At 38.7% G+C, this 26844-nt stretch overlaps 1 protein-coding gene across 2 annotated transcripts in view; it reads right to left on the minus strand.

Annotated features, from left to right (window-relative positions):
* Positions 1 to 226: 226 nt before the first annotated feature.
* Positions 227 to 26844, minus strand: part of LOC139135159 (sulfotransferase 1B1-like) — a 39403-nt gene continuing 12785 nt past the window's right edge. For both annotated transcript variants that reach the window (XM_070702419.1, XM_070702418.1), the window contains exons 2-6: positions 12312 to 12538; positions 9013 to 9124; positions 6284 to 6378; positions 3125 to 3290; positions 227 to 2794 (exon numbers count right to left, since the gene is read on the minus strand). In XM_070702419.1, coding sequence (XP_070558520.1) covers positions 2601 to 2794; positions 3125 to 3290; positions 6284 to 6378; positions 9013 to 9124; positions 12312 to 12538 — 794 coding nt within the window. In that variant the 3' untranslated portion in view covers positions 227 to 2600. The remainder of the gene's footprint in view (positions 2795 to 3124; positions 3291 to 6283; positions 6379 to 9012; positions 9125 to 12311; positions 12539 to 26844) is intronic.

Raw genomic sequence — 26844 nt, forward strand, 5'->3', positions numbered from 1 at the left:
GCCATTCATGTCTTAAATTTATGGAGAAAAATAAAAGTTTTTGATTTTCGAAAAACTAAGACGTCTAAATTTTTTCTTACAGCAAAAGCTATAAAATGAGCCCCTATAAGTGGTAGATCAGAAGAGAATTGAAAAAGTTTGAGAGTCCTAATCTGTCCCCTAAGCACATTGTACCTTTAAAGCGACGAGAATATCCCATGGCATTGAGACGACAGAGACACAGAAGTTGATACAATTGCAATATACCAGCCGCAGTCGGGTATTCACGAGATTTTGGTGCTATTCGCTCCAAATGGACTCGCCTATCGACTCAGGCAATATGTCGCAAATATTACCAAAATCTCGTCTATACCCAACTGTGTCGGGGGTTATTGCCTATTTAATACTTATTATTTCTCTTGGTGGCTTCGACAATAATCACTTTATCACCCATTTTATGGGCGGTGTCATTGGCCCTTGGTTATGCAAGCAAAACGATAGCAAGTTTTCAAGTCGATGAAAATATGATACAGCTCCACAGTAAAATCGATAGTTTAATAGTCCTTAATCTTAGTGTATATATCACCGAAGAAGAATAGCACATTCAATGTATCATAAATTTTGTGGTATAGCCTGACAATGATCATGTTTATGAGGCCTGAACAGAGGCCTGAACAATACCAAGATTAAGATTGCCGGCAAGATGATTAGCATGAAGTTCAGAACCGAACATCGCTGGAAAGACTCTATTGAGATATTCTCTCTTCTACGTCCATGCTTTCCCCTATCATGAAAACAAAGGGTGGATACTTAACATGTCTGTAGTTAGAGGGCGCTCAGCATAAACTTCAACTCTAATGACGCTGACAGGAAACCCAGGAGAATTTTCTACTGGAGGATGTTTAGGAAAAAGCGAAAGCCTGAATGTTGTATTGTGATTTATGAAAAGAAGGTGCGCATTTTTATTGCCAAACAACAAACAAATCGAAGCATCTATGCACATCATGATATGATTTTGCAACGTGATAACAACCTAGGACATTGTGCCGAAAGACTGGCTGACAGATTGTTACACAGGGAGAGATTTTTGACACTTTTGGGAATGAGGCACAACGAATGACAGGCAGCGAGAGAGAATGGTTGGGGATAACTATAAAGGGCTGCTCAGAAGCACCTTGAAAATTCCTTTAAAAAAAACTTGGGGAAAAGGTTCCATCTTTTATTCCATGCAAATCAGACACGGATATCACACTGAATAGGATAAACAGTTCTTCCATAAACTTATGTCTCTTCAAAAAGATGTATTTCAATGACAACTGTTACATGCAACAAGAAACGTAAGTTAACCTGTACATGCACTGGTCACTGCACTAGTGTTTTAGTGAGCAGAGCCATTGAGCACGAAACAGGACTGCCGATATGTGGTCATGATAAGCACCAGCAAAATTGGACTATCATGGGGAGGACTTGGAAGGGCAGTCAGTGTTGAATTTAGAGGAAAATATAATTTCAGCAAATTCGATTTTGATTCAAACGACAATGTAGTAACACTTTTTAGCAAAATGATAATATTACTGAAAGTGTGCGTATATAACATTTGTTGTACATTCTAAGGAGACTACAAAATTTCTTTCCAACAGCAAGGGACGCTTAAAATTTTGGCGTATGTTGTTGAGGTGCGACATTCTTCCCAAGTCAACTGGCGTTAATAATGGTTTTCACTAAGATACGGTTGATACCTTGTAACAGATGTGATTTGGTGCACATTACTGATTCCGGGCCAGTTGTTGTCGAGTCAGGTGTAAAATGCTACCTGCCAAATACCTTTTCCAAGAGTCACCTCTCAGATTTCGAGCATTGAGACAGCATTTTATTGGAGCAAAAAACCTTTGCCACTTCAACCAAACCGTTAAACGCTTCACTTCTCTCCCCTCTTCTTCAATGTACTTATGGATTTTCAGTGGAAGCAAAATCTCTACTTACTATAACAAATAGTATTGTTTTTTTTGGGATTTACGTCATTTTATATATTTTATTCTGCTTAAGTACAGCAATCTCAACAACAGTCATGCAACACTGTGCACGGTTTTTTTTATCTGGAGTTGAGATTTCACACTTTTGGTCAATCTACATCATATACAGATGTTTCTATGAGAGATGAGTGGTATTTTGTCAAGGTGTGGTTTCTGAAATCAAGCAAGTATCACTTGCTCCATCATTTGTCATGCTTGGCAAAGAGACAGTTAATGACCCCAATGCACTTTTATTGACATTACCGTTAATTGCAATAACGGTCCATAGTATTCCAACCATGCAGTACTGTTCACAGTCATGTGTTTTCTAAAAATCCGCTATGCGCCTTGGTGACCCATAGACGTGTATATGTATGCCTGAGAAGAACCTTCCCAGGCATAAATACACACGTCTATGGGGCACGTAGGACCAGGTGCATACAAACGTCAAAATGTAGAATTTGTTCGCCTCTATGTTTTAGAAGTTTCACAAGTCAAACTTTCCATGTGCCAGAGTTAATAGGGAGACATTTAGAAAACAACACAACATTTATTTTATTTTTATTTGATACCTTGGGAGATTGGGGGGGGGGGGGGGCTCTCTCGTTGCTATAAAACCTTCATTGAATCTGGGTTTTCCATGTTTCGACTTGTTCCATGTGCCCACTGGGAAGGCTGTTCTAAACCTATGTGTTCAAAAAAGACGTCCAAGTCTGGAAAAAAAGCCAGCCTTTCTCGGTACACCCTCTCGAACGTTTCGTTCTGTGTCACTGTGAAATAGTTTTTCCAGTCACCAACAATACCTGTAGTATATAGAAAAGTATTTATTACAAACCTGCGACGACAATATAACTACAGTGTAGGCAAGTTAAGATGATGGTGGCATTGATGATGCTAACAGACGATACTGATTGCGAATGCGACAATGATGATAATGATATTATCGTTGTTGTTCAACGGCTGATCACGACATAATCCCTAAACTGGCAGCCGTTTGAACTGTTAATTTCCACGAACAGGTGATGGATAGCAGGATTGTGGTATGTTGCTTCTTTACTATGCAACTGCAACTTGTAACTTAACGAGCAACTATGATGCTCAACGGCCTTTCTTCAGGCAAGACGGAGCCTTACCCTTTCGCAGCATTGATTGCTGTTTTTTGTTTACCAAAGTTGACGTGCTCACGGGAGCGTGTCGCATCACTTCGAAAGTCGATAGCCTAGTTATTTCATCGACAACTGAATCTTCTAGAGGTATTTCGAGGAATCTTGCGACTCGTTGAACATTTTCTCTCAAATTCTGAAAAATAAAATAGCAACATCTCGCTTAAAAAATCAGACAATTAGTGTTTGACATGAAATACTTCAAAACCAAACCTCTCATTTGCACGAGGGCGCTCCTTTCCCTGCTTCTCCGACGACAAAAGCAAGAGAGAAAGTGGCTCTGATCTTCCTGTTTATCCGGTGGGGGGACCTGAGTATTGGGTAAACTGTTGTTTCTATCTGTTCAGTGCAGCAAAATTCTACGTTGATGTTATGTCAATGATCTCTACACAGTACAACCAGAAAAACAAGAATGACAAGAGCAAATAAGATCTGCTACTTAGGTACTAGAAGTCAACTTTAGGAACATGCATATCAACTTCTACAGCAATGGGGCAAGTAGATCCTACATACATTAGCAAATGTCAATAAAAATCAGCCAGAGAAGGCTTGACAAAAAGAAAAGGTGGGAGAGTGGGGAAAATAATGTACAAAGGATCAGGTGAAACAAATTAATGCTACCTCATCAATCTTCTACACCCCCTCACCCCCGGATATCAAATTTTCCGCCCCTTGTATTGACTGTGTTTACATAAAGAGCTACAATGGCCAGATGGCAGGAAATGTAAAGTAGGTGAGGTATTTACAACCTTGAGGATTTTTTAAATGCTACCAGTGCTGTCATTCGAATGTAAATAGCACTTAAGTTAGTTACAGATAGTGAAATGCCTTCCACTGTGGGGGTGATTGTCACATCTGGAATTATCCTAGATCCAAATTTCTTATCAGTTCTTGTGTGTCTTACATGGAAAAGTTGCAAAAATTGGTTCGCAATGAAAAAAGTAACTTTAGCCTTTTTTTCTGGATCAAATTTCACTATAAATTGATACCAAATATGACAAAATTATGTTCACAACCTACAGTCTCACAACATATCCTGGGTTAATATAAGTCACATTTAAGGTCACAGACTGAGAAGATTACCAAAATTATACAATTTTGGGGGTTTCCCAATACTTTGAACAGAAGATTTATCTAACTAATAACATTCTTCGGGACTATCATACCAAATTATAAATATATCAGACAAGTAGTTTTTGAGAATAAGTTTTCCTGACCAAAAATGACCAAATTGTCTTAAAATACAAATTTGCATATTTCAGGACAATTTCCGCATATCCAACTATCGTCATCCCTGGGCATCTGTACACCAAATATAAAAGCTGTCTGTCCAGCAGTTTTAAAGAAAGAAGATTTTTTACGATTATTTGACCAAACGTGACAAAAATTGCCCCAAACGGTAATTTTGCCAATTTTGTTGTAATTTCAACAAATTAGAAGGGTAACACCATTGCAAATATACAACCCAAATTTGAGAGCAATTGGGCCGGGGGTTTCAGAGAAGAATAATTTTTACTTAAAATGAGAAAACAAACAAAATCAGCAAAAATAAAAAATTCAAGATATCTTGACAATATACATAAAACTGTATGAGGTCCACCTAAGGTACTTGCACTCTAATTTTCAAAGCAATCAAAACAGCGGTTCTTGAGTTATTAATTTTTTTACAATTTTCATATTTATTTAGCTCATTTGCATAATTTTGGGCAATGCAAACTTCATTTGAACAAAATCCCATCAATAGCCCAGGATACATCAACACACCAAATACCAAGCTAAAAAGTGCAGCGGTTTGCAAGTTTTTGATGTTGACGGACATACTATGCGTACAGACAGACAGACAGACAGACAGACATACATACATACATATACATACATACATACATACATACATACATACATACATACATACATACATACATACATACATACATACATACATACATACATACATACATACATACATACATACATAGGCCACTGACTTCAGCTTATACGATAACCTCACATTGGTATACCAAATGTGAGCTAAAAACAATAATGCGATAGTTGTTCGATCGGTAAACAGGATGTCTAAAGTCTGGTAAAATTTTGCCAAATACTGATGTCAAAACTCTATATATTTTTTACTGTGGCAAAAAAGATGGGTCTAAAGTGTAGATGTGCTAATGCCAGAAACAAAACCAGGGGTTAAATATACGGTGCCTATAGTCTAAGTTCACATTTTATCAAATATGCCTTGGTCAGAAGTTTATTTAGGTGTAAAAAGTGGGTGAGTTTTTTCGTCAAACTCGAGGTACATGGGAGTACTGGTATACATCTTTAAGATCGAGTGGTCCGGAGGTTTGCGACATTTCAAGAAGCGGGCACATTACATTGTGTTGACTTTTACAACTCATGTGAATATCGACATTTGCTCTCTTTCAGAGTCATATATTCTCTCAAAGCCCCATTAGAAGTAACTTTCGACGCAATTTTCATTACTTTTGTTCTGCTAGTACAACACGACTCGTTGTTCTCTTCCAAATATATCATATCAAATTGCAAAGTCACAAAAGTAACACAGCACATGGTACAAACTGAGATGGTATTGACAATGCTAACAATCGGCATTTCAAGGGAGAAGAATAGGAACCAATGACCATGTTTGCTCTCCAGAACAAAATAATTGAAGACATTAGAAACAATACAGCTATTGTAAGTGTCCGCCTTCTGAAGAATTATCATCAAACACAGCATGATTAAGTGATACGTAGTTATTTTGATGAATATTGAATTTTTTTGATGACTGATTGGTGTGAACAAAAATTCTCTCACTTGCTACTATAGCAATAGGCCAAACTATGTGACGCATCCAATCTGATGTGAAACCGGGAACATGGAAAAACGGATTTGCTTCAAACCACTGACTTAACCTCTTTAAAAACCACCTATAATTTTCCAAATAAGGAGAGTAAAAAAAATGGGGCAACTTCCATTTTCCCGCTTTGCTGCGTATCAGACTCTTCTCCCAAAATAAAGTAAAAACAACGCTCCCAGTCTAACTACTCCCTTCCTGTCAACCAGAGTAATGGAAACGCACTCATGTTTCCTAATTTCAACTTGGCCCTGTGAAATTATTCAACTGACCTGATGCATGTCTTCGTACAGACATAAGCATAAATTTGGTTCTTGTCTTCGCTTCAGCCAGTTCGGTACAAGCTCAAACCACGATCCAAAACACACTGCATTAAATGATAAAGAAACCGAGATTTTCATTAAGGTAGAATGTGCCTCGGGGACAGATATCCGGGCTCTCAAACTTTTACAATTTGTTTCTGATATGCGATTTGTGAGGGTTTATTTTAAAATTCTTGGTGTAAGAAAACTTTACCGGCTTAATTTTTCGAAATACGAAAATTGTATTTTTCTCCATAGAGTTAACACAGCGATGGCGGACATTTTGAGTTTTAATATCGGTGAACCTTGGGTTATTTGTTTCTCTAGTACAAAAATTTGCACAGTGACCCCAGGTTTTTATTCTTGATTTTGACAGAGTATGGTTGAAAGATTCCTTATGGAAAGTTTGAGGTAAAGTTTCATTCTTTCACTTTCGAGGCGCATAAGAGGAGAGAGAGTTGATCTATCTCCCCCCTGAACTTGCAGCACACGTACCGTACAGCTGTTCCATTTCGGTAGGGAGCGTTCAGTTATTATGGTTGGAGGTAGGCCGGCAAAATTCAGGTGGGGGGGGGGGGGGGGGGGGTTGAAAAACTGAAATCGGAAACTGCAAAAGAGGGGGGGGGGTCATGCTTTTTTCAAACAGGGGTCACTATTTTTAAAGTATTTCCACCCTGTCAAAAAGCATTGTTTCAGAGTACAAAACATTCCAGGAAATAAAGACAATTCTCCGCGTATTTACGGTACATTCTCTGAAGTCAGTACACTATGGTTGGAATACAAGTACAAGTGTTTTCTGTCTTATTAATTTCTTGTCTTTGCAAGTCTACATAGGCTTGTCTTACAACAGCTTTTACAAGAAGAACGGCAAAGGCAGGTTCTTGGCATAATGTGGCTAAAGCATGGTGTAAGCTGTGAGACTTCGCATAGTATAATTAATACACATGGACCCATATACAGGTGCCGCAAACTGGTAAATTTCATGAATTTCGCAAAATCATCACGAAACATGTTTTGAAGGCTGATATACCGATTTTTCGTATTTTTGACCTTGACCCAGAATTTGGAGGGGAAAGTAGAGTTGTTCGTAACTGCCCTCCCACTGGCATACACGGAAAATATGCCCTCCCACTGAATTTTGATGCCCGCTGCCCTCCAGTATCTATAGTCAGCCCGCTCCCCACTCCCCACAACATTTCAAGCTCCCCTCTGCCCTCTCCCCACTACTGAAATTTCCCATTGCCAACTAGATGCCTACTAGGCAACGCAGATCAACGCAAACCGTGGGAGCAGCTGGCAGTATAGCGTGGAACATTGCTCCCCTCTAAGTTAGGCGCTAAATCTCCTCTCAAGTTCTATCAACCACGCCGCTTTCCCCTCCCTCTACGTATCTTCCGGTGCCCACTGTCAAAAATTTTCTCCCCGCCCACTGAAAATAGTGAAATTTCTTCCCCGCCCACAGTAAATATAGATTTTTTCTCCCCGCCCGCTGATTAGTTTTGAAATTTGCCCGCCCGCGGAAAAACTTCCCGAACACCTTTTTGCACGAACAGCCTAGTTGGCGGCACCTGCATATATAAACACGAAACATATGATACCTGACATAACTTCGGTTATTTGTACTGCAAGGTGGGTGTGTATCAAAGTTGGATTTAATTACAGTTTTGTAATCTCCGTACAGAGATTGTAGCGCATGTGGATAATTATAACCTAGCTAGGGAGACTCTAGCTTGATTCGAAATATCTAAGCCACACTGCTGCCACACCATGCTTCAATATCTGTGTGGAGATGTATGTATGTATGTAGTAATATATATATATAATGCTCATTACAACTTATATGTAATTTAAAGCCTGGTACTGAAACTTTTGAGAATTGTTTCCAGGTTTTTGTTGCATGTGTCTGCAACAGTTTCTTTGCATACTTCTAACAGCTTATCCAGTACTCAGCTTGTTGACATTCCGTGACTCATCTGTGTCCTGCATTGCTGTCAGTGTTGATAATCAAATGCAGATCCAGACTTTAATGATTTAACTTTTCAACAATGACAATTCACATCACACACCTACAAGTTTAGTTAACAATACAGGGTTTTACAAAATGCTATGGCAAGTAAACAAAACAACTTTTGATATGAGTACATGGTAAAAAGTACCACCAAAAAACTGTCAAAAGCTAGAGTTAATGAAGCTTTTACACGAAAGAACAAAAATATTGAAATATTTATTTTCCAACAAGGTTAAAATATGGATGGCGGCCATTTTGAATTTCAAGTGTTGGTAAATATTTGGTAATTTGTTTCTCTCGTGCCAAATTTTGCACGGTGATCACTGATTTTCATTCTTGCTTCAGACAGAAAATGGTTTAAAGATTCCTGAAAGCTTAAGCAAACGTTGAGAATTTTAGATTTCGAAACGCGTCTAACTTTTGCACTTGATTCTCTCACAACCCCTCGTTAGCCACGCAATATGGCACTCTCCAACCGTCGACAGATTCAGCTTCAGGTAGCCTAAACAATGTCTACAGCCTATATGTCCATGCGGATGAAGGCGGAAAGACGTCGAGATGCTAGACTAGACTCGAGGGTGCGCGTGCGTCAGAGCAATCAGGCAGCAATGAGAGAGACCGTAGAGTATGGTAAAGATTACAAGAAGCTTAGCAAAGGAAACTAGTTCAGCATTGGCAAGCTTAATATTACCTTCCCCAGCAAGGAATCTATCAAACCATTCATCCCAAGTCATAGCATCATGTAGCTTGAACTCATAGTACGACACCATTATATCCTTTGGATTCCTTGCCACATAGATTATCTGTCACATAGCAAAAATAGAAAAAAAAACCCATTGAAACGCAAAAGGCATCATCCACTTCTCTGGGCTAATGTTAGTCGGTGAAATGGCGAAATGACGATACCAGTGAAATGAAGAAATAAAGAAACTGAGAAATAGAAAAATTAAAGGCAAAATAGCTGTATCTTTTAGCATTATTTTTGTGATTTTACTTCCAAACTAAAACAAGTTCGTGGGAATGTACTCATTGAGGGAACTGTCCACTGGAACTGCATTTGGAGCATAAATAATAAAAGTTTGCCCAAACGTAAAATGGCGCCCTCATGCAAATAAAGCAAAAACACTGTACGTCGTGCACATATGCATTGGAATCTTCACAGAAACAATGGAGTAGTCCAAAATAATGCAGGGTGCTAAATATTTTCCACTGGGACATCATATGCTTTGTTTTCTTTGTAATATTACCAGTTTTTAAAAATGGCGGGAAGTCAAAATAACTGTTAAATTTAAATTTACTTGTCCAATCTTTCAGTAGTAAAAGGCTTTATCCTTTAAATTTGTAAAATTTAAAGAAAACCAGAGAAAATAGAAAGCCTTTTTCAGGTCAACAAATTTCAAGAGTTACAGCTACAGGGGCTTTAATACACGCGCATTTCAGCATGGTTTGTGAGTATTTTCATAGAACAGGCTGCAGTCTGCCATAATCATCCTTGCCAAAACAACTTAGAAAAATAGTGACAATGTCACTGGTCGCCCCCATATAGTTATCACAACAAGCTAACAAATGTATGAAGCATAGCGTGAACAACACTTTGCCCACATTTAATTACATTTGGCAAGCCAGGGTGAGTATACGTACAATATTTAATAGCTTCTATGGACCTTAGCTCATGATCTTCATAGTCAGATGTATTTGAACAAAATTTTGATATACATAATATACCAAATGCGAGCTAAAATTATGTTGAAATGCTTTGGACTGAAATGCAACTGCCAGCAAAACTAGTGTTTATAAAACATAATATATGCAGCTAGTCTGTATTGATAAACTGAATACTGAATAATTCAACGTGATAGGATGTAAAACAAGATATTGGAGTTGATACAAAGAGTAAAAATACAGGAAACAAGGAAGAAGGAAATTTTAGGTTAGTATTATTAGTCGCTTAATAAATGTTGACAATACAATGGTCGGGGTACTTGAACATTTTCGTATGCAAAATGTAGGAGAGCGGGATTTGGAATTTTTGAGTGTATTGAGGGGATCTAAAACAAATTAAGATTTCAATCGCAATGCCCCCAGACCCCACCCCCCCCCAAGTATTTATTAATGCAACCTTTCGACTGTCGCGTCGACATGTACGAGCTCTATTAAGCCCTTCTTTCGGCATTTCACATTGATCATATCAATTGCCCACTCAGACAACTCAGATCAAACGCACATTCAACCATTCAACAATGTTAAGCACGATATGTTATTGACAAATGAATCTGGTCAGGAATGGAATTCATTTGCCAACGTCATCATTGAGCATATACTAGAAGGTTGTGGTGAAAAGTTGACTTTACACCATTTCAACGTGATTTCTTCAGTAGAACAAGGGCACTGGGGGCATAAAGCTTTGGCTAACAGAGCCCTGTAGGCTAGTACTACATGCGTCTCCGGACAGGGTAGTCAGCTAGTAAAGTGGCGCGCGCGCGCGCACACACACACACACACACACACACACACACACACACACACACACACACACACACACACACACCTGAACAAAATCATTAAATAAACAAACTGTAATAAATAGAAAAAATGAACAACTGACCTAATAGTACCATGACAAAATTATTGAATATTTTGGGCGCTTGTTGTTTGTGGTTTGAAATTCACCTTACTCACATTTTCTGTCAAGAAACTTGCTGTTGAGTATGTTCCCGATAATTGAAAAGTTCGAAAGTGTACCAATTTCCGAACATTTTCGCTGACGATATACCATCGTCCGCTCGCACGGCTCGTTAGCCAGACAGGAGTCTTCCACTGATTTCGGAAAGCATCCAGCTCCCGGGGGGTCACTTCCATTACTTGCCTATATGTATACGTGCCGCCCAATGGGGTGGGTATTTCAGCAACTTGGTCTAAAATGGGGGTATCAATTCCACTGTAAACCAAGGTCTAAATGGGGTTGATTATTGAGTGCCACGCAAGAAGAAATTTCAACCGTCTGTTCCCGTCTCGCTCGCAGGGCTCTGAGCTGCACTTTATAAGCTTCGATATCTTTTTCTGTGGCAGGGGAACCATTAAAGAGACCCCCTGGCTTACGCCAAAGTACATATCGACTTGGTTGTCAAACACTGTCACTGATTGGTCAGAACTCCATATATGGAAGATTTTTGCCCAATAGAAAATACCCAAACAAAGTGGTTCCTAGTATTGATCATGACAGACAGGTCAACCATGGCCACATGAAGTAGTGTTGCTTTACAGATGAACAGCAAGGTTTGTTGTGAATTGCAATTTCAAAAAAACCCACTAGTCAGACTGTAATAGCAGATAATTGATAATTTGTAGAAGCTTGGCCAAAATTCGGTGAGGGTGAAAGACAAAATTTTCTTTCATCAAATTTTTTTGGTATTTCCTTTTGGAAATCATGGTTTGGCCAGCAACAACATAGTCCTAAACGCGGTACAGTGGTAGGCTTTGCCGGGGCAAATAATTGCTTTTTCCGTTTTAAAAATTTTGACGCTTTGACTTTTGACCTGGGTCAAAGGTCATAAAGGTCTAAAATGGGGTCCTAAAATAACGGGATTTTAGGTCTAAAATGGGCCCTGGGTTTTATACCTGTGGCCGCACACCCTACCACTTCTCTGAACAGGTACCCCCCCCCCCCGGGATCCAGCTGCCCGAACAGCAGGCCTTGGCAAGCGAAGATGGCGATATACATGTTATTAGTTGTTATTAGTTAGTTGATTTTCAGATTTTGTGGTTCACTTAAACTGGTATATACTTTGTAACGCTAACAGACCACATAAACTGACAAAACGTTATGAATTGAAGTATGGTTCCAACGATTTAAGCAAATGTGGGGTGGGGAGTTAGACCTACATAGAACAGAAATCACAGTGAGGTAATCATAACATCGGAAACTGAAATTAAAGTCGGTTATTTCATATTTTAGATAATACCTAAAATAAGAAGTGAAAAACGGCTTACTTTCGGCTTTTTCTGCCAGATTTGTGGTGGCAAAATATGATCTGCTAGGTGAGTGTTGATGGCTCGAGGTGACGACTCGGGCATTGACGTGATGTACTCATGTTGTGGAACGCCTCCTCTGGTGATTTCGAGAAATGGCACCAGTTTGGTCATGGGAGTATCTCGAACTCTGTCCAAGTTGTCGTTATTGAGTATTAGCGCCACGATTTGCTGCATCCACGTCGTTCCTGAAATGGTTAAAAAACCAACGAGACATGACTTGCATCTTAACCGATACTTATTTAGAAATGTCTACGCCCTTCTGTGATTTCAAGGTAGATAGTTATAAAGATTGAGCGGCAAAAGTACCTGAAAGTTTGATAATAACATATCAGCCAATCCCAATGCGATAAGGTAACATGACATAATTATTGAAAAACGTAGGCATGAAAAAAGCAAGAGTTCACACTTATGTAGCACTTTTGACCTTTTACCCTGATCTAACTCCAATCTTTTGCTCTGTTGACATATTCTCTAACACAATTTAGACTAATGTTATGTAGGTCATTTCCCCCCACACTCATCGTGACCTGGGTTCAATTGGTCTAGAACATTCTCAAGGTCACTGCCCTTAATGACCTCACAACCTTGAATTCAATTAGTCATGTTTGGAATGTTCTGGAAAGTTGATTAGTTGTGTAAGAGAGATAATTTTAGAACAGTAATTAGCATGTCAATAAAAGTTCTAGATTGTTCTTATATGCCTTTATAAAAGGGACGTGCTCAGCTTCCAGTCAGACTTTTGGGATCGTGTCTCTTGTGTGTTACTAAACTCCAGCAGAGGTCATTCTCAAGACTTTTCAAGACCTTCACTGCCAACGCTGGATTTATACTGTGGACTTCGTGCAGCTTCAAGCCTGCAAGGACTGTTCATTCATCCAACTGACTGTTACAACTCTGAGACTGGAGCTTTGCCGCCCCAGCTGAGATAAGTAGTCTGTACACTTTTAAAGCTTGTACTCTATCCCTGACTTAGCAATTAGTTTTATTTTCGTAATAAATTTTGTTTAAACGTTAACTGCTGAGTTCACCCTTTTGTTCGTTTTTTTTGCACGTAACAAATTGGGGGCTCGTCCGGGATACGAATATTTTGAGCCGTTTGACAACATTTTGCCTGCCTTTTCAAAACTACTGTATACTGTGAACTCAGCGAAATTCAATCATGGCGGAATTCAAGCCAGACGAATTTATGGATGACCTTGATCAGGACACATTTAATTCCCTCAGAAAAGACAACCTCATAGCACTGGCAAATTTCCTTAAAGTAGATGTCAAAAGATCTATGCGCAAGCGAGAAATTCTGTTCAAGATTGCAAAACATTTAGTTAATTCTGGCCATTTTGAGGAGTCTGCCTTAAAAGATTATGAACCTGAGTCTTCCTTTGAACTCAGAAAATTAGAGTTAGAAATACAGGCAGATTTGGCCCGTGAAAAGTTAGCAATGGAAGAAAGACAGAAAGAAAAAGAATAACAAATGGAAAAAGAGAGACAGGCATTAGAAAAGGAAAAAATACAAATGCAGCTAGAAATGGAAGAAAGACAGAGAGAGAAAGATAGGCAGGAAAGATTAGAAATGAAACGTTTAGAGCTTGGACAGTCAGGAAAATCCTTCCCTTCACACGGTTTTGACATCACTAAGCATTTCAGGTTAGTTCCCCCTTTCCAAGAAAAAATATTTCCTTCATTTTGAGAAAATTGCTCAGAGTCTGGATTGGCCTAAGGAGTCCTGGTCTATGCTTTTGCAGAGTGCTTTGGTGGGTAAAGCCAGATAAATTTACATTCAGTTGTCAGTAGAGCAGGCTTCAAATTATGATTCTGTGAAGGAATTAATTCTCAAGGGCTACGAGTTGGTGCCTGAAGCTTACCGTCAGAAATTTAGGGATTGTGAGAAGGCGAGGGATCAAACTTATGTTGACTTTGCTCGAACAAAAGAACAACTGTTTGATCGTTGGTGCTCTTCTGAAAAGGTCAGTCAGAATTATGAAAAATTACGACAGCTTGTTTTAATTGAGGAATTTAAGAGGTGCATTCGGAGTGACATCAAGACGTTTATCAATGAACAAAAGGCAGATACATTGGAGGTTGCTGCACGTTCGGCCGATGATTATTCATTGACCCACAAATCTTCATTTCTCAGCAAACCATCCCAGTCCTTTTCCTACAAAAACAATGCAGGTAAATTTAACTCCTCCTTTTCATCCAAGAATTTTTTAAAGGACAGTAGAAAATCAAATGACAACAGTTCAAAGAGTTCAAGTAACACTCCCACATCATCAGATCCCAAGTCTCAATCTCCTTCTGACAAACAGTTCGGTACACTTTCTTGTAATTATTGTAAGAAAGACGGCCATTTAATGTCAGAGTGTTTCAAATTGAAAAGAAAACGTGAAGGTCAAAGTGGTCAAAGTGGATCTAAGCCCACCGGCTTTATTTCTTCATCAACTCAATTAGAGTCTAATAATGTGTGCAACCATTTTCTGAGGTTAAACCCTCTCATCCCCAATTAATGAGGTCAAGGTCAATTCTTCTCAAGACAGCATTATGGGTATTTTCGAACCATTTATTCATGATGGTTTTATATCACTTTCTAGTGATTTTTCTTCCGCTACCCCTGTCAAAATTTTAAGAGATACCGGGGCTTCCCAGTCTCTTTTGTTGGCAGATACCCTGCCGTTTTCTGAAAAGTCATTTTCAGGTTCTAAAGTTCTTATTAAGGGGGTAGATTGTAATGACTACATTCCTGTTCCTCTCCATAATGTCTATTTGTCTTCAGACTTTGTTTCTGAACCTGTGACTTTAGGTATTAGGCCTTTTTTGCCTTTTGAAGGGATTCACCTTCTTCTTGGAAAACGACCTTGCTGGGGACAAGGTCATTACTAATCCACTTGTGACTGATAATCCTAGTTTAGATCAGGATCCAGAGCCAATTGAACAAGAGATACCTGATTTATTTCCATCATGTGCTATTACTCGAGCCATGTCAAAGAAAACTTCTGAGAATCAGAATACTCTCAAAAATAATGTCACAGATGTTGACTTGAATGGCACCTTTCTCAGTCAGGAGTTTGACACGGATCATTCCGTTATCCCTCGTGGATTTGAAACTTCCAGTAAAACTTCTGCTGACCAAAGTCAGACATTTTCTAGATCATATCTCATTGCAGAACAACATAAAGACCCAGGTATTTTGTCTTTGTTTGACAGGGTAGATGATGAAGGTAAAACTTCAGATAGCTCTGTTTCCTATTATACAAAATCTGGTATTCTCATGCGTGAATGGAGACCTCCAGATGTTTTGATTGATGACGATTGGGCTATAAAACATCAAATTGTGGTTCCAAAGCCCTATCGTGCTGAAATATTGCGCCTGGCCCATGAAACGCCCTGGGCTGGTCATTTGGGAGTAGGGAAAACTTATCATAAAATTCTCAGTCACTTTTATTGGCCTAATCTCAGGCAGGATGTAACACATTTCTGTAAAACTTGTCACACATGTCAAATGGTAGGAAAGCCAAATCAGACCATTCCAAAGGCCCCTTTACAGCCAATTCCTGCATTTCAAGAACCATTTAGTAGGATACTAATAGACTGTGTTGGGCCCCTACCAAAAACAAGATCAGGAAATGAGTACATGTGACAATTATGTGTACATCAACTCGGTTCCCGAAGCCATACCACTGAGAAATATAAAGACAAAAACTATAGTGAGAGCTTTAGTCAAATTTTTCACTTTATTCGGCCTCCCTAATGTGTCCAGTCCGATCAAGGCTCCAACTTTATGTCTGGTATTTTTCAACAAGTAATGGATCAGCTAGGCATTAAACAGTATAGGTCATCCGCCTATCATCCAGAAAGTCAGGGTGCTCTTGAGCGATTTCATCAAACTTTGAAAAACATGGTTAGGACCTACTGTTTGACACAGAGAAGCAGTGGGATGAAGGAATTCATTTTCTGCTCTTTGCTGTTAGAGAGTCAATTCAAGAGTCTCTTGGTTTTAGTCCATTTGAGCTTGTATTTGGACATACAGTCCGTGGCCCACTTAAGCTAGTTAAAGAGAAATTCCTATCAGACGATGATGATTGTCTGAATATTTTGCAATATGTGTCAGGTTTTCGTACGAAACTCTCTAAAGCATGTGAATTAGCCAGAGAAAATCTTGAGTCATCTCAGCAGTCAATGAAAACCAAATATGATAAAAGCACCTCAAAACGGAAGTTTGAACCAGGTCAAAAAGTTCTTGTTCTACTTCCAATTCCTGGCAAACCACTCCATGCTCGTTACTTTGGGCCATGCCTAATTGATAAGAAATTGAGTGATTTAAATTACATCATAATAACACCTGACAGGCGAAAACAAAAACAGCTATGTCACATAAATATGCTTAAGCCATATTTGGATAGGGATAATCCTACTATAACTCAGCCTGTCAGTGCAGTCAGTTCAAACCATTATGAAGATAGTGATACTGAAACTGACTTGAGTGAAAATACTCTAAACTCAAAGCTGGGCTCGGTCAAGCTTCAGAACTCAGAAATCCTGGAGAAGCTGGAGTCTACAAAGTTGGCACACTTCCAGCCAGAACAACAACAACAGGTAAAAGAACTGCTCCATGAATATAAACACCTGTTTCAAGATGTTCCAACGAGGACGAACGTCATCTATCACGACGTTGATGTTGGGGACAGTAAGCCTGTAAAACAACATCCATACAGACTGAATCCAACAAAAGCGAAATATCTCCAGGAAGAAGTCAAATACCTGCTGGACAATGACTTTATTGAACCCAGTAAAAGTAACTGGAGTTCGCCGTGCATACTTGTTCCCAAATCAGATCACAGTTATCGTATGTGCACGGACTTTAGGAAGGTCAACACTTTAACAAAGACAGACACTTTCCCAATCCCGAGGATTGATGACTGCATCGACCGAGTGGGAAAAGCCAAGTATGTGACGAAATTTGACCTACTGAAGGGATTTTGGCAAGTCCCTCTGACGGATCGTGCTCGTGAAATATCCGCCTTTGTTACACCAGACGGATTGTTCCAGTACAAGGTGATGCCATTCGGAATGAAGAACTCTCCGGCAATGTTCCAACGGATGATCAACGACGTCATATCCAGGTAGACGGATGTGCAGCTTACGTTGACGACGTCGTCCTGTATAGTGACACCTGGGAGGAACACATCAAGCTCATGTGGAAGTTCTTTGAGAGACTGAGCAAAGCAATGTTGACTGTCAACCTTGCCAAATCTGAGTTTGGTTGGGCGAGGGTGACTTACCTCGGACATACTGTAGGACAGGGTGAGGTAAAACCTGTTGATGCCAAAATCAGTGCCATTTCAAGTTTTCCCATACCAAACTGCAAACGACAACTGATGCGCTTTCTCGGTATGGCTGGTTACTACAGAAAATTCTGTCCAAATTTCTCCACAATTACTGAGCCTTTGACTAACTTACTTAAAAAGAAAGTAAAGTTTGTTTGGTCAGAGCAATGCCAACAGGCATTTGATACACTTAAAGCCATACTGCAAAGTGCTCCAGTGTTGTCTGCACCAGATTTCACTTTGCCATTCAAATTAGCTGTGGATGCTAGTGATACGGCTGCTGGTGCTGTTTTATTGCAAGAGGATAGTCATGGTGTAGATCATCCTGTTTGCTATTTTTCACGCAAATTTAACAAATCCAGAGAAACTACTCTACAATTGAAAAAGAGTGTTTATCTTTGATATTAGCTTTACAGCATTTGAAGTTTATGTTACTTCTTCAAATCAGCAATAGTGGTTTATATTGATCACAACCCTCTTGTTTTTCTGCAGAAATTTAAAGGCAAAAATCAGAGATTGCTAAGATGGAGTTTAATGTTACAGGAGTTTAATCTTGATATTAGACATATCAAAGGCAGAGACAATTTAATTGCAGACTGTCTCTCTCGTATTTAGAGTTTATTGTTGTTCACTTTCAAGAAGTTTTACTTTAGAGTAAAAAAAAAAAATTGAGTACTTAAATCTTTTTCAAGATACATTTGCAAAAGAAGAAAGATTTTTCTTTGAAAAATTTTCTTTTTTTTGAAGAGGGGGTGTGTTATGTAGGTCATTTCCCCCCACACTCATCGTGACCTGGGTTCAATTGGTCTAGAACATCTCAAGGTTATGCCCTTAATGACCTTGTTACGTGCAGAGAAAAACGAACAAAAGGGTGAACTCAGCAGTTAACGTTTAAACAAAATTTATTACAAAAATAAAACTAATTGCTAAGTTAGGGATAGAGTACAAGCTTTAAAAGTGTACAGACTACTTATCTCAGCTGGGACGGCAAAGCTCCAGTCTCAGAGTTGTAACAGTCAGTTGGATGAATGAACAGTCCCTGCAGGCTTGAAGCTGCACAAAGTCCACAGTATAAATCCAGCGTTGGCAGTGAAGGTCTTGAAAAGTCTTGAGAATGACTACTGCTGGAGTTTAGTAACACACAAGAGACACGATCCCAAAAGTCTGACTGGAAGCTGAGCACGTCCCTTTTATAAAGGCATATAAGAACAATCTAGAACTTTTATTGACATGCTAATTACTGTTCTAAAATTATCTCCTTACACAACTAATCAACTTTCCAGAACATTCCAAACATGACTAATTGAATTCAAGGTTGTGAGGTCATTGAGGGCAGTGACCTTGAGAATGTTCTAGACTAATTGAACTCAGGTCATGATGAGTGTGGGGGAAATGACCTACATAACACACCCCCTCTTCAAAAAAGAAAATTTTTCAAAGAAAAATCTTTCTTTTACAAATGTAATCTTGAAAAGGATTTAAGTACTCAAATTTTGTTTTACTCTAAAGTAAAATTTCTTGAAAGTGAACAACAATAAAATTTCTTGAAAGTGAACAACAATAATTCTAAATACGAGAGAGACAGTCTGCAATTAAATTGTCTCTGCCTTTGATATGTCTAATGTCAAGATTAAACTCCTGTAACATTAAACTCCATCTTAGCAATCTCTGATTTTTGCCTTTAAATTTCTGCAGAAAAACAAGAGGGTTGTGATCAATATAAACCACTATTGGCTGATTTGAAGAAGTAACATAAACTTCAAAATGCTGTAAAGCTAATATCAAAGATAAACACTCTTTTTCAATTGTAGAGTAGTTTCTCTGGGATTTGTTAAATTTGCGTGAAAAATAGCAAACAGGATGATCTACACCATGACTATCCTCTTGCAATAAAACAGCACCAGCAGCCGTATCACTAGCATCCACAGCTAATTTGAATGGCAAAGTGAAATCTGGTGCAGACAACACTGGAGCACTTTGCAGTATGGCTTTAAGTGTATCAAATGCCTGTTGGCATTGCTCTGACCAAACAAACTTTACTTTCTTTTTAAGTAAGTTAGTCAAAGGCTCAGTAATTGTGGAGAAATTTGACAGAATTTTCTGTAGTAACCAGCCATACCGAGAAAGCGCATCAGTTGTCGTTTGCAGTTTGGTATGGGAAAACTTGAAATGGCACTGATTTTGGCATCAACAGGTTTTACCTCACCCTGTCCTACAGTATGTCCGAGGTAAGTTACCCTTGCCCAACCAAACTCAGATTTGGCAAGGTTGACAGTCAACATTGCTTTGCTCAGTCTCTCAAAGAACTTCCGCATGAGCTTGATGTGTTCCTCCAGGTGTCACTATACAGGACGACGTCGTCAACGTAGGCTGCACACCCGTCTAGCCCGGATATGACGTCGTTGATCATCCGTTGGAACGTTGCCGGAGAGTTCTTCATTCCGAATGGCATCACCTTGTACTGGAACAATCCGTCTGGTGTAACAAAGGCGGATATTTCACGAGCACGATCCGTCAGAGGGACTTGCCAAAATCCCTTCAGTAGGTCAAATTTCGTCACATACTTGGCTTTTCCCACTCGGTCGATGCAGTCATCAATCCTCGGGATTGGGAAAGTGTCTGTCTTTGTTAAAGTGTTGACCTTCCTAAAGTCCGTGCACATACGATAACTGTGATCTGATTTGGGAACAAGTATGCACGGCGAACTCCAGTTACTTTTACTGGGTTCAATAAAGTCATTGTCCAGCAGGTATTTGACTTCTTCCTGGAGATATTTCGCTTTTGTTGGATTCAGTCTGTATGGATGTTGTTTTACAGGCTTACTGTCCCCAACATCAACGTCGTGATAGATGACGTTTGTCCTCGTTGGAACATCTTGAAACAGGTGTTTATATTCGTGGAGCAGTTCTTTCACCTGTTGTTGTTGTTCTGGTGGCTGGAGGTGTGCCAACTTTGTAGACTCCAGCTTCTCCAGGATTTCTGAGTTCTGAAGCTTGACCGAGCCCAGCTTTGAGTTTAGAGTATTTTCACTCAAGTCAGTTTCAGTATCACTATCTTCATAATGGCCAGAACTGACTGTACTGACAGGCTTTGTTTTAGTAGGATTATCCCTATCCAAATATGGCTTAAGCATATTTATGTGACATAGCTGTTTTTGTTTTCGCCTGTCAGGTGTTATTATGATGTAATTTAAATCACTCAATTTCTTATCAATTAGGTATGGCCCAAAGTAACGAGCATGGAGTGGTTTGCCAGGAACCGGAAGTAGAACAAGAACTTTTTGACCTGGTTCAAACTTCCGTTTTGAGGTGCTTTTATCATATTTGGTTTTCATTGACTGCTGAGATGACTCAAGATTTTCTCTGGCTAATTCACATGCTTTAGAGAGTTTCGTACGAAAATCTGACACATATTGCAAAATATTCAGACAATCATCATCGTCTGATAGGAATTTCTCTTTAACGAGCTTGAGTGGGCCACGGACTGTATGTCCAAATACAAGCTCAAATGGGCTAAAACCAAGAGACTCTTGAATTGACTCTCTAACAGCAAAGAGCAGAAAATGAATTCCTTCATCCCACTGCTTCTCTGTGTCAAAACAGTAGGTCCTAATCATGTTTTTCAAAGTTGATGAAATCGCTCAAGAGCACCCTGACTTTCTGGATGATAGGCGGATGACCTATACTGTTTAATGCCTAGCTGATCCATTACTTGTTGAAAAATACCAGACATAAAGTTGGAGCCTTGATCGGACTGGACACATTTAGGGAGGCCAAATAAAGTGAAAAATTTGACTAAAGCTCTCACTATAGTCTTTGTCTTTATATTTCTCAGTGGTATGGCTTCTGGGAACCGAGTTGATGTACACATTATTGTCAGCATGTACTCATTTCCTGATCTTGTTTTTGGTAGGGGCCCAACACAGTCTATTAGTATCCTACTAAATGGTTCTTGAAATGCAGGAATTGGCTGTAAAGGGGCCTTTGGAATGGTCTGATTTGGCTTTCCTACCATTTGACATGTGTGACAAGTTTTACAGAAATGTGTTACATCCTGCCTGAGATTAGGCCAATAAAAGTGACTGAGAATTTTATGAAAGTTTTCCTGACTCCTAAGTGACCAGCCCAGGGGGTTTCATGGGCCAGGCGCAATATTTCAGCATGGTAGGGCTTTGGAACCACAATTTGATGTTTTATAGCCCAATCGTCATCAACCAAAACATCTGGAGGTCTCCATTTACGCATGAGAATACCAGATTTTGTATAATAGGAAACAGAGCTATCTGAAGTTTTACCTTCATCATCTACCCTGTCAAACAAAGACAAAATATCTGGGTCTTTGTGTTGTTCTGCAATGAGATTTGATCTAGAAAATGTCTGACTTTGGTCAGCAGAAGTTTTACTGGAAGTTTCAAATCCACGAGGGATAACGGAATGATCCGTGTCAAACACCTGACTGAGAAAGGTGTCATTTAAGTCAACATCTGTGACATTATTTTGAGAGTATTTTGATTCTCGGAAGTTTCTTGACATGGCTCGAGTAATGGCACATGATGGGAAAAGGCCGGGAATGTCTTCCTCTATTGGCTCTGGATTTTGATCTAAACTAGGATTATCAGTCACAAGTGGATTAGTAATGACCTTGTCCCCAGCAAGGTCGTTTCCAAGAAGAAGGTGAATCCCTTCAAAAGGCAAAAAAGGCCTAATACCTAAAGTCACAGGTCCAGAAACAAAGTCCGAAGACAAATAGACATTATGGAGAGGAACAGGAATGTAGTCATTACAATCTACCCCCTTAATAAGAACTTTAGAACCTGAAAATGACTTTTCAGAAAACGGCAGGGTATCTGCCAACAAAAGAGACTGGGAAGCCCCGGTATCTCTTAAAATTTTGACAGGGGTAGCGAAGAAAAATCACTAGAAAGTGATATAAAACCATCATGAATAAATGGCTCGAAAATACCCATAATGCTATCTTGAGAAGAATTGACCTTGACCTCATTAATTGGGGATGAGAGGGGTTTAACCTCAGAAAATGTGTTGCACACATTATTAGACTCTAATCGAGTTGATGAAGAAATAAAGCCGGTGGGCTTAGATCCACTTTGACCACTTTGACCTTCACGTTTTCTTTTCAATTTGAAACACTCTGACATTAAATGGCCGTCTTTCTTACAATAATTACAAGAAAGTGTACCGAACTGTTTGTCAGAAGGAGATTGAGACTTGGGATCTGATGATGTGGGAGTGTTATTTGAACTCTGTGAACTGTTGTCATTGATTTTCTACTCTCCTTTGAGAAATTCTTGGATGAAAAGGACGAGTTAAATTTACCTGCATTGTTTCTGTATGGAAAAGACTGGGATGATTTGCTGTGAAATGAAGATTTGTGGGTCAATGAATAATCATCGGCCAAACGTGCAGCAACCTCCAATGTATCTGCCTTTTGTTCATTGATAAACGTCTTGATGTCACTCCGGATGCACCTTTTAAATTCCTCAATCAAAACAAGTTGTCGTAATTTGTCATAATTCTGACTGACCTTTTCAGAAGAACACCACGATCAAACAGTTGTTCTTTTGTTCGAGCAAATTCAACATAAGTTTGATCTTTCGCCTTCTCACAATCCCTAAATTTCTGACGGTACGCTTCAGGCACCAACTCATAACCCTTGAGAATTAATTCCTTCACAGAATCATAATCTGAAGCCTGCTCTACTGACAACTGAATGTAAATTTCTCTGGCTTTACCCACCAAAGCACTCTGCAAAAGCATAGACCAGGACTCCTTAGGCCAGTTCAGACTCTGAGCAATTTCTCAAAATGGAGAAATATTATCAACATCCTTTCTTGGAAAGGGGGAACTAACCTGAAATGCTTAGTGATGTCAAACTTGTCTGAAGGGAAGAATTTTCTGACTGTCCAAGCTCTAAACGTTTTATTTCTACCTGCAATCGCTGTTCTTCTAATCGCAATTCTTTTTCTCTCTGTCTTTCTTCCATTTCTAATCTTTCTGCCTTTCTTTTTCTTTCATTTGCAATTCTTTTCTTTCATTTGTAATTCTTTTTCTTTCTGTCTTTCTTCCATTGCTAACTTTTCACGTGCCAAACCTGCCTGTATTTCTAACTCTAATTTTCTGAGTTCAAAGGAAGACTCAGGTTCATAATCTTTTAGGGCAGACTCCTCAAAATGGCCTGAATCAACTAAATGTTTTGCAATCTTGAACTGTATCTCTCGCTTGCGCATAGATCTTTTGACATCTACTTTAAGGAAATTTGCCAGTGCTATGAGGTTGTCTTTTCTGAGGGAATTAAATGTGTCCTGATCAAGGTCCTCCATAAATTCGTCTGGCTTGAATTCCGCCATGATTAAATTTCGCTGAGTTCACAGTGTAAAGCAGTTTTGAAAAGGTAGGCAAAATGTTGTCAAACGGCTCAAAATATTCGTCTCCCGGACGAGCCCCCAATTTGTTACGTGCAGAGAAAACGAACAAAAGGGTGAACTCAGCAGTTAACGTTTAAACAAAATTTATTACAAAAATAAAACTAATTGCTAAGTTAGGGATAGAGTACAAGCTTTAAAAGTGTACAGACTACTTATCTCAGCTGGGACGGCAAAGCTCCAGTCTCAGAGTTGTAACAGTCAGTTGGATGAATGAACAGTCCTTGCAGGCTTGAAGCTGCACAAAGTCCACAGTATAAATCCAGCGTTGGCAGTGAAGGTCTTGAAAAGTCTAGAGAATGACTACTGCTGGAGTTTAGTAACACACAAGAGACACGATCCCAAAAGTCTGACTGGAAGCTGAGCACGTCCCTTTTATAAAGGCATATAAGAACAATCTAGAACTTTTATTGACATGCTAATTACTGTTCTAAAATTATCTCCCTTACACAACTAATCAACTTTCCAGAACATTCCAAACATGACTAATTGAATTCAAGGTTGTGAGGTCATTGAGGGTAGTGACCTTGAGAATGTTCTAGACTAAATTGAACTCAGGTCATGATGAGTGTGGGGGAAATGACCTACATAACAACCTCACAACCTTGAATTCAATTAGTCATGTTTGGAATGTTCTGGAAAGTTGATTAGTTGTGTAAGAGAGATAATTTTAGAACAGTAATTAGCATGTCAATAAAAGTTCTAGATTGTTCTTATATGCCTTTATAAAAGGGACGTGCTCAGCTTCCAGTCAGACTTTTGGGATCGTGTCTCTTGTGTGTTACTAAACTCCAGCAAAGGTCATTCTCAAGACTTTTCAAGACCTTCACTGCCAACGCTGGATTTATACTGTGGACTTCGTGCAGCTTCAAGCCTGCAAGGACTGTTCATTCATCCAACTGACTGTTACAACTCTGAGACTGGAGCTTTGCCGTCCCAGCTGAGATAAGTAGTCTGTACACTTTTAAAGCTTGTACTCTATCCCTGACTTAGCAATTAGTTTTATTTTCGTAATAAATTTTGTTTAAACGTTAACTGCTGAGTTCACCCTTTTGTTCGTTTTCTCTGCACGTAACACTAAGTGCACATCAACTTAACATAGAAACAGGTAGACATCGTAAAATGGGAGCAGAAAAACGTCTCTGCCCATGTTGCAAGAGTAACAAAATAGAAGATGAAATACACTTTTTACTCTTATGCCCATTATATAACAAAGAAAGAATACAAATCCTCCGTTTAAAAGACAAGAAACAAAGTTTAACTGAAACATTTATTGAAATAATGACAAACAATAACACAGCTGTTTCTTTGGCAAAATTTATTTATTGTTGTTTTGAAAAGAGAAAATTTTATATTATTTCTAAGTGAATTTGGAAGTTTTTCTCTTTCATTCTGACTTGTTCAACTTGAAGTTGAAAATCTTTATTGTATGTGCTAATATGCCAGAGTGGCATACAGTTCAATAAAGATCAATTCTATTCTATTCTACGCGTGATGCAGTCATTTTTCTGACAAACGTTATCAGGGAAGCACAATAAATAATTTGAGCACTAGTACGTTTAGTCCACGGCATGGGAAGCACATCTAAAATGGTTGGGGAACTTAAAGTTTTCTGAAAATGTATGCTGATTATTATAAATTTATTTATATATTTTGTAATATTTTTCACTGTCTTGGTTGCTCAAGCATGCGTTTCTCTAAAGTATTTAGAGTATAACATGATTTGTTTTTAAATTAAATGTATCAGTGGACCTTTTCGATTTATCAGTCTAAGCATCGAGTTAATCAAAATCTGGTCGGGCCAATGGAACCCGCTAAAGAGCACCCAGAATGACGATCATGAAAGAGTACGCAAATTGTGAATTCCTGGCTACACTTTGCTAAATAGTGAAAAACTGAGCACGGTGACCCATCAAAGAAAAATTTTACAGGCATATATGACTAAGATCCTACTTAAAAAGTTTTACAAAATTGACAATATTGAAAGGTTGAAATATTCCATCCATAACTCTGACATTTTGGGTCAAATAATGGCAAATTTGGTGAAAATAAAAAAAAATCCATTTATTCCACATTGTTTCATTTAAATTAGAATGTTCAAAATTTTACTTTTGTGTTACTGTACGATGAGAATGTGAACATTTCATTCACTGCATGAACTTGAAACAAATTTTCTTGTATATTGTTTTAAGTGATTTTCATGAAAAACTGACTTTTCATCTTATGTTAGTAGCAAATTAAGCATGGTGACTCCCCTTTTTTCTTTAATATTTGATCGTTCTAATACACCCGAATTCAAAAATACCTAATGCAAAAGTATAATAGCTACGATTTTTTTAATCATACACCCTTAGGCAAACAATATTACAAACATAAAATCTTGATACTTCTCACTATTTTTGCTTTTTGTATTAACGCCAATCTCTTGTTTTACATCTAACTATGCAGTATTCAGCCTATCAACACCATCTATGTATGTGTTTGTACACTTATGTTGCTGTTAGTTGCAATTGATATAAATCGAAATGTCAATACACCATAAGACTTCTGCATATTAATACTCAGACTGAGTAAATAACTTTAAGGTAGCTATTAAGACTATTAAGATTACATAAGACTATTATGCAAATAATGACTATATATTGTGCACGGTCGGATTCCCCAATATTAGGGCTTCAGAAAATATATACTTTATTGGGGTTTGGGACTTTTTTAACTTAGAAAAAAATAA

Source organism: Ptychodera flava, chromosome 6, assembly GCF_041260155.1.
Source record: "Ptychodera flava strain L36383 chromosome 6, AS_Pfla_20210202, whole genome shotgun sequence".
Classification (NCBI taxonomy): Eukaryota; Metazoa; Hemichordata; class Enteropneusta; family Ptychoderidae; genus Ptychodera; species Ptychodera flava.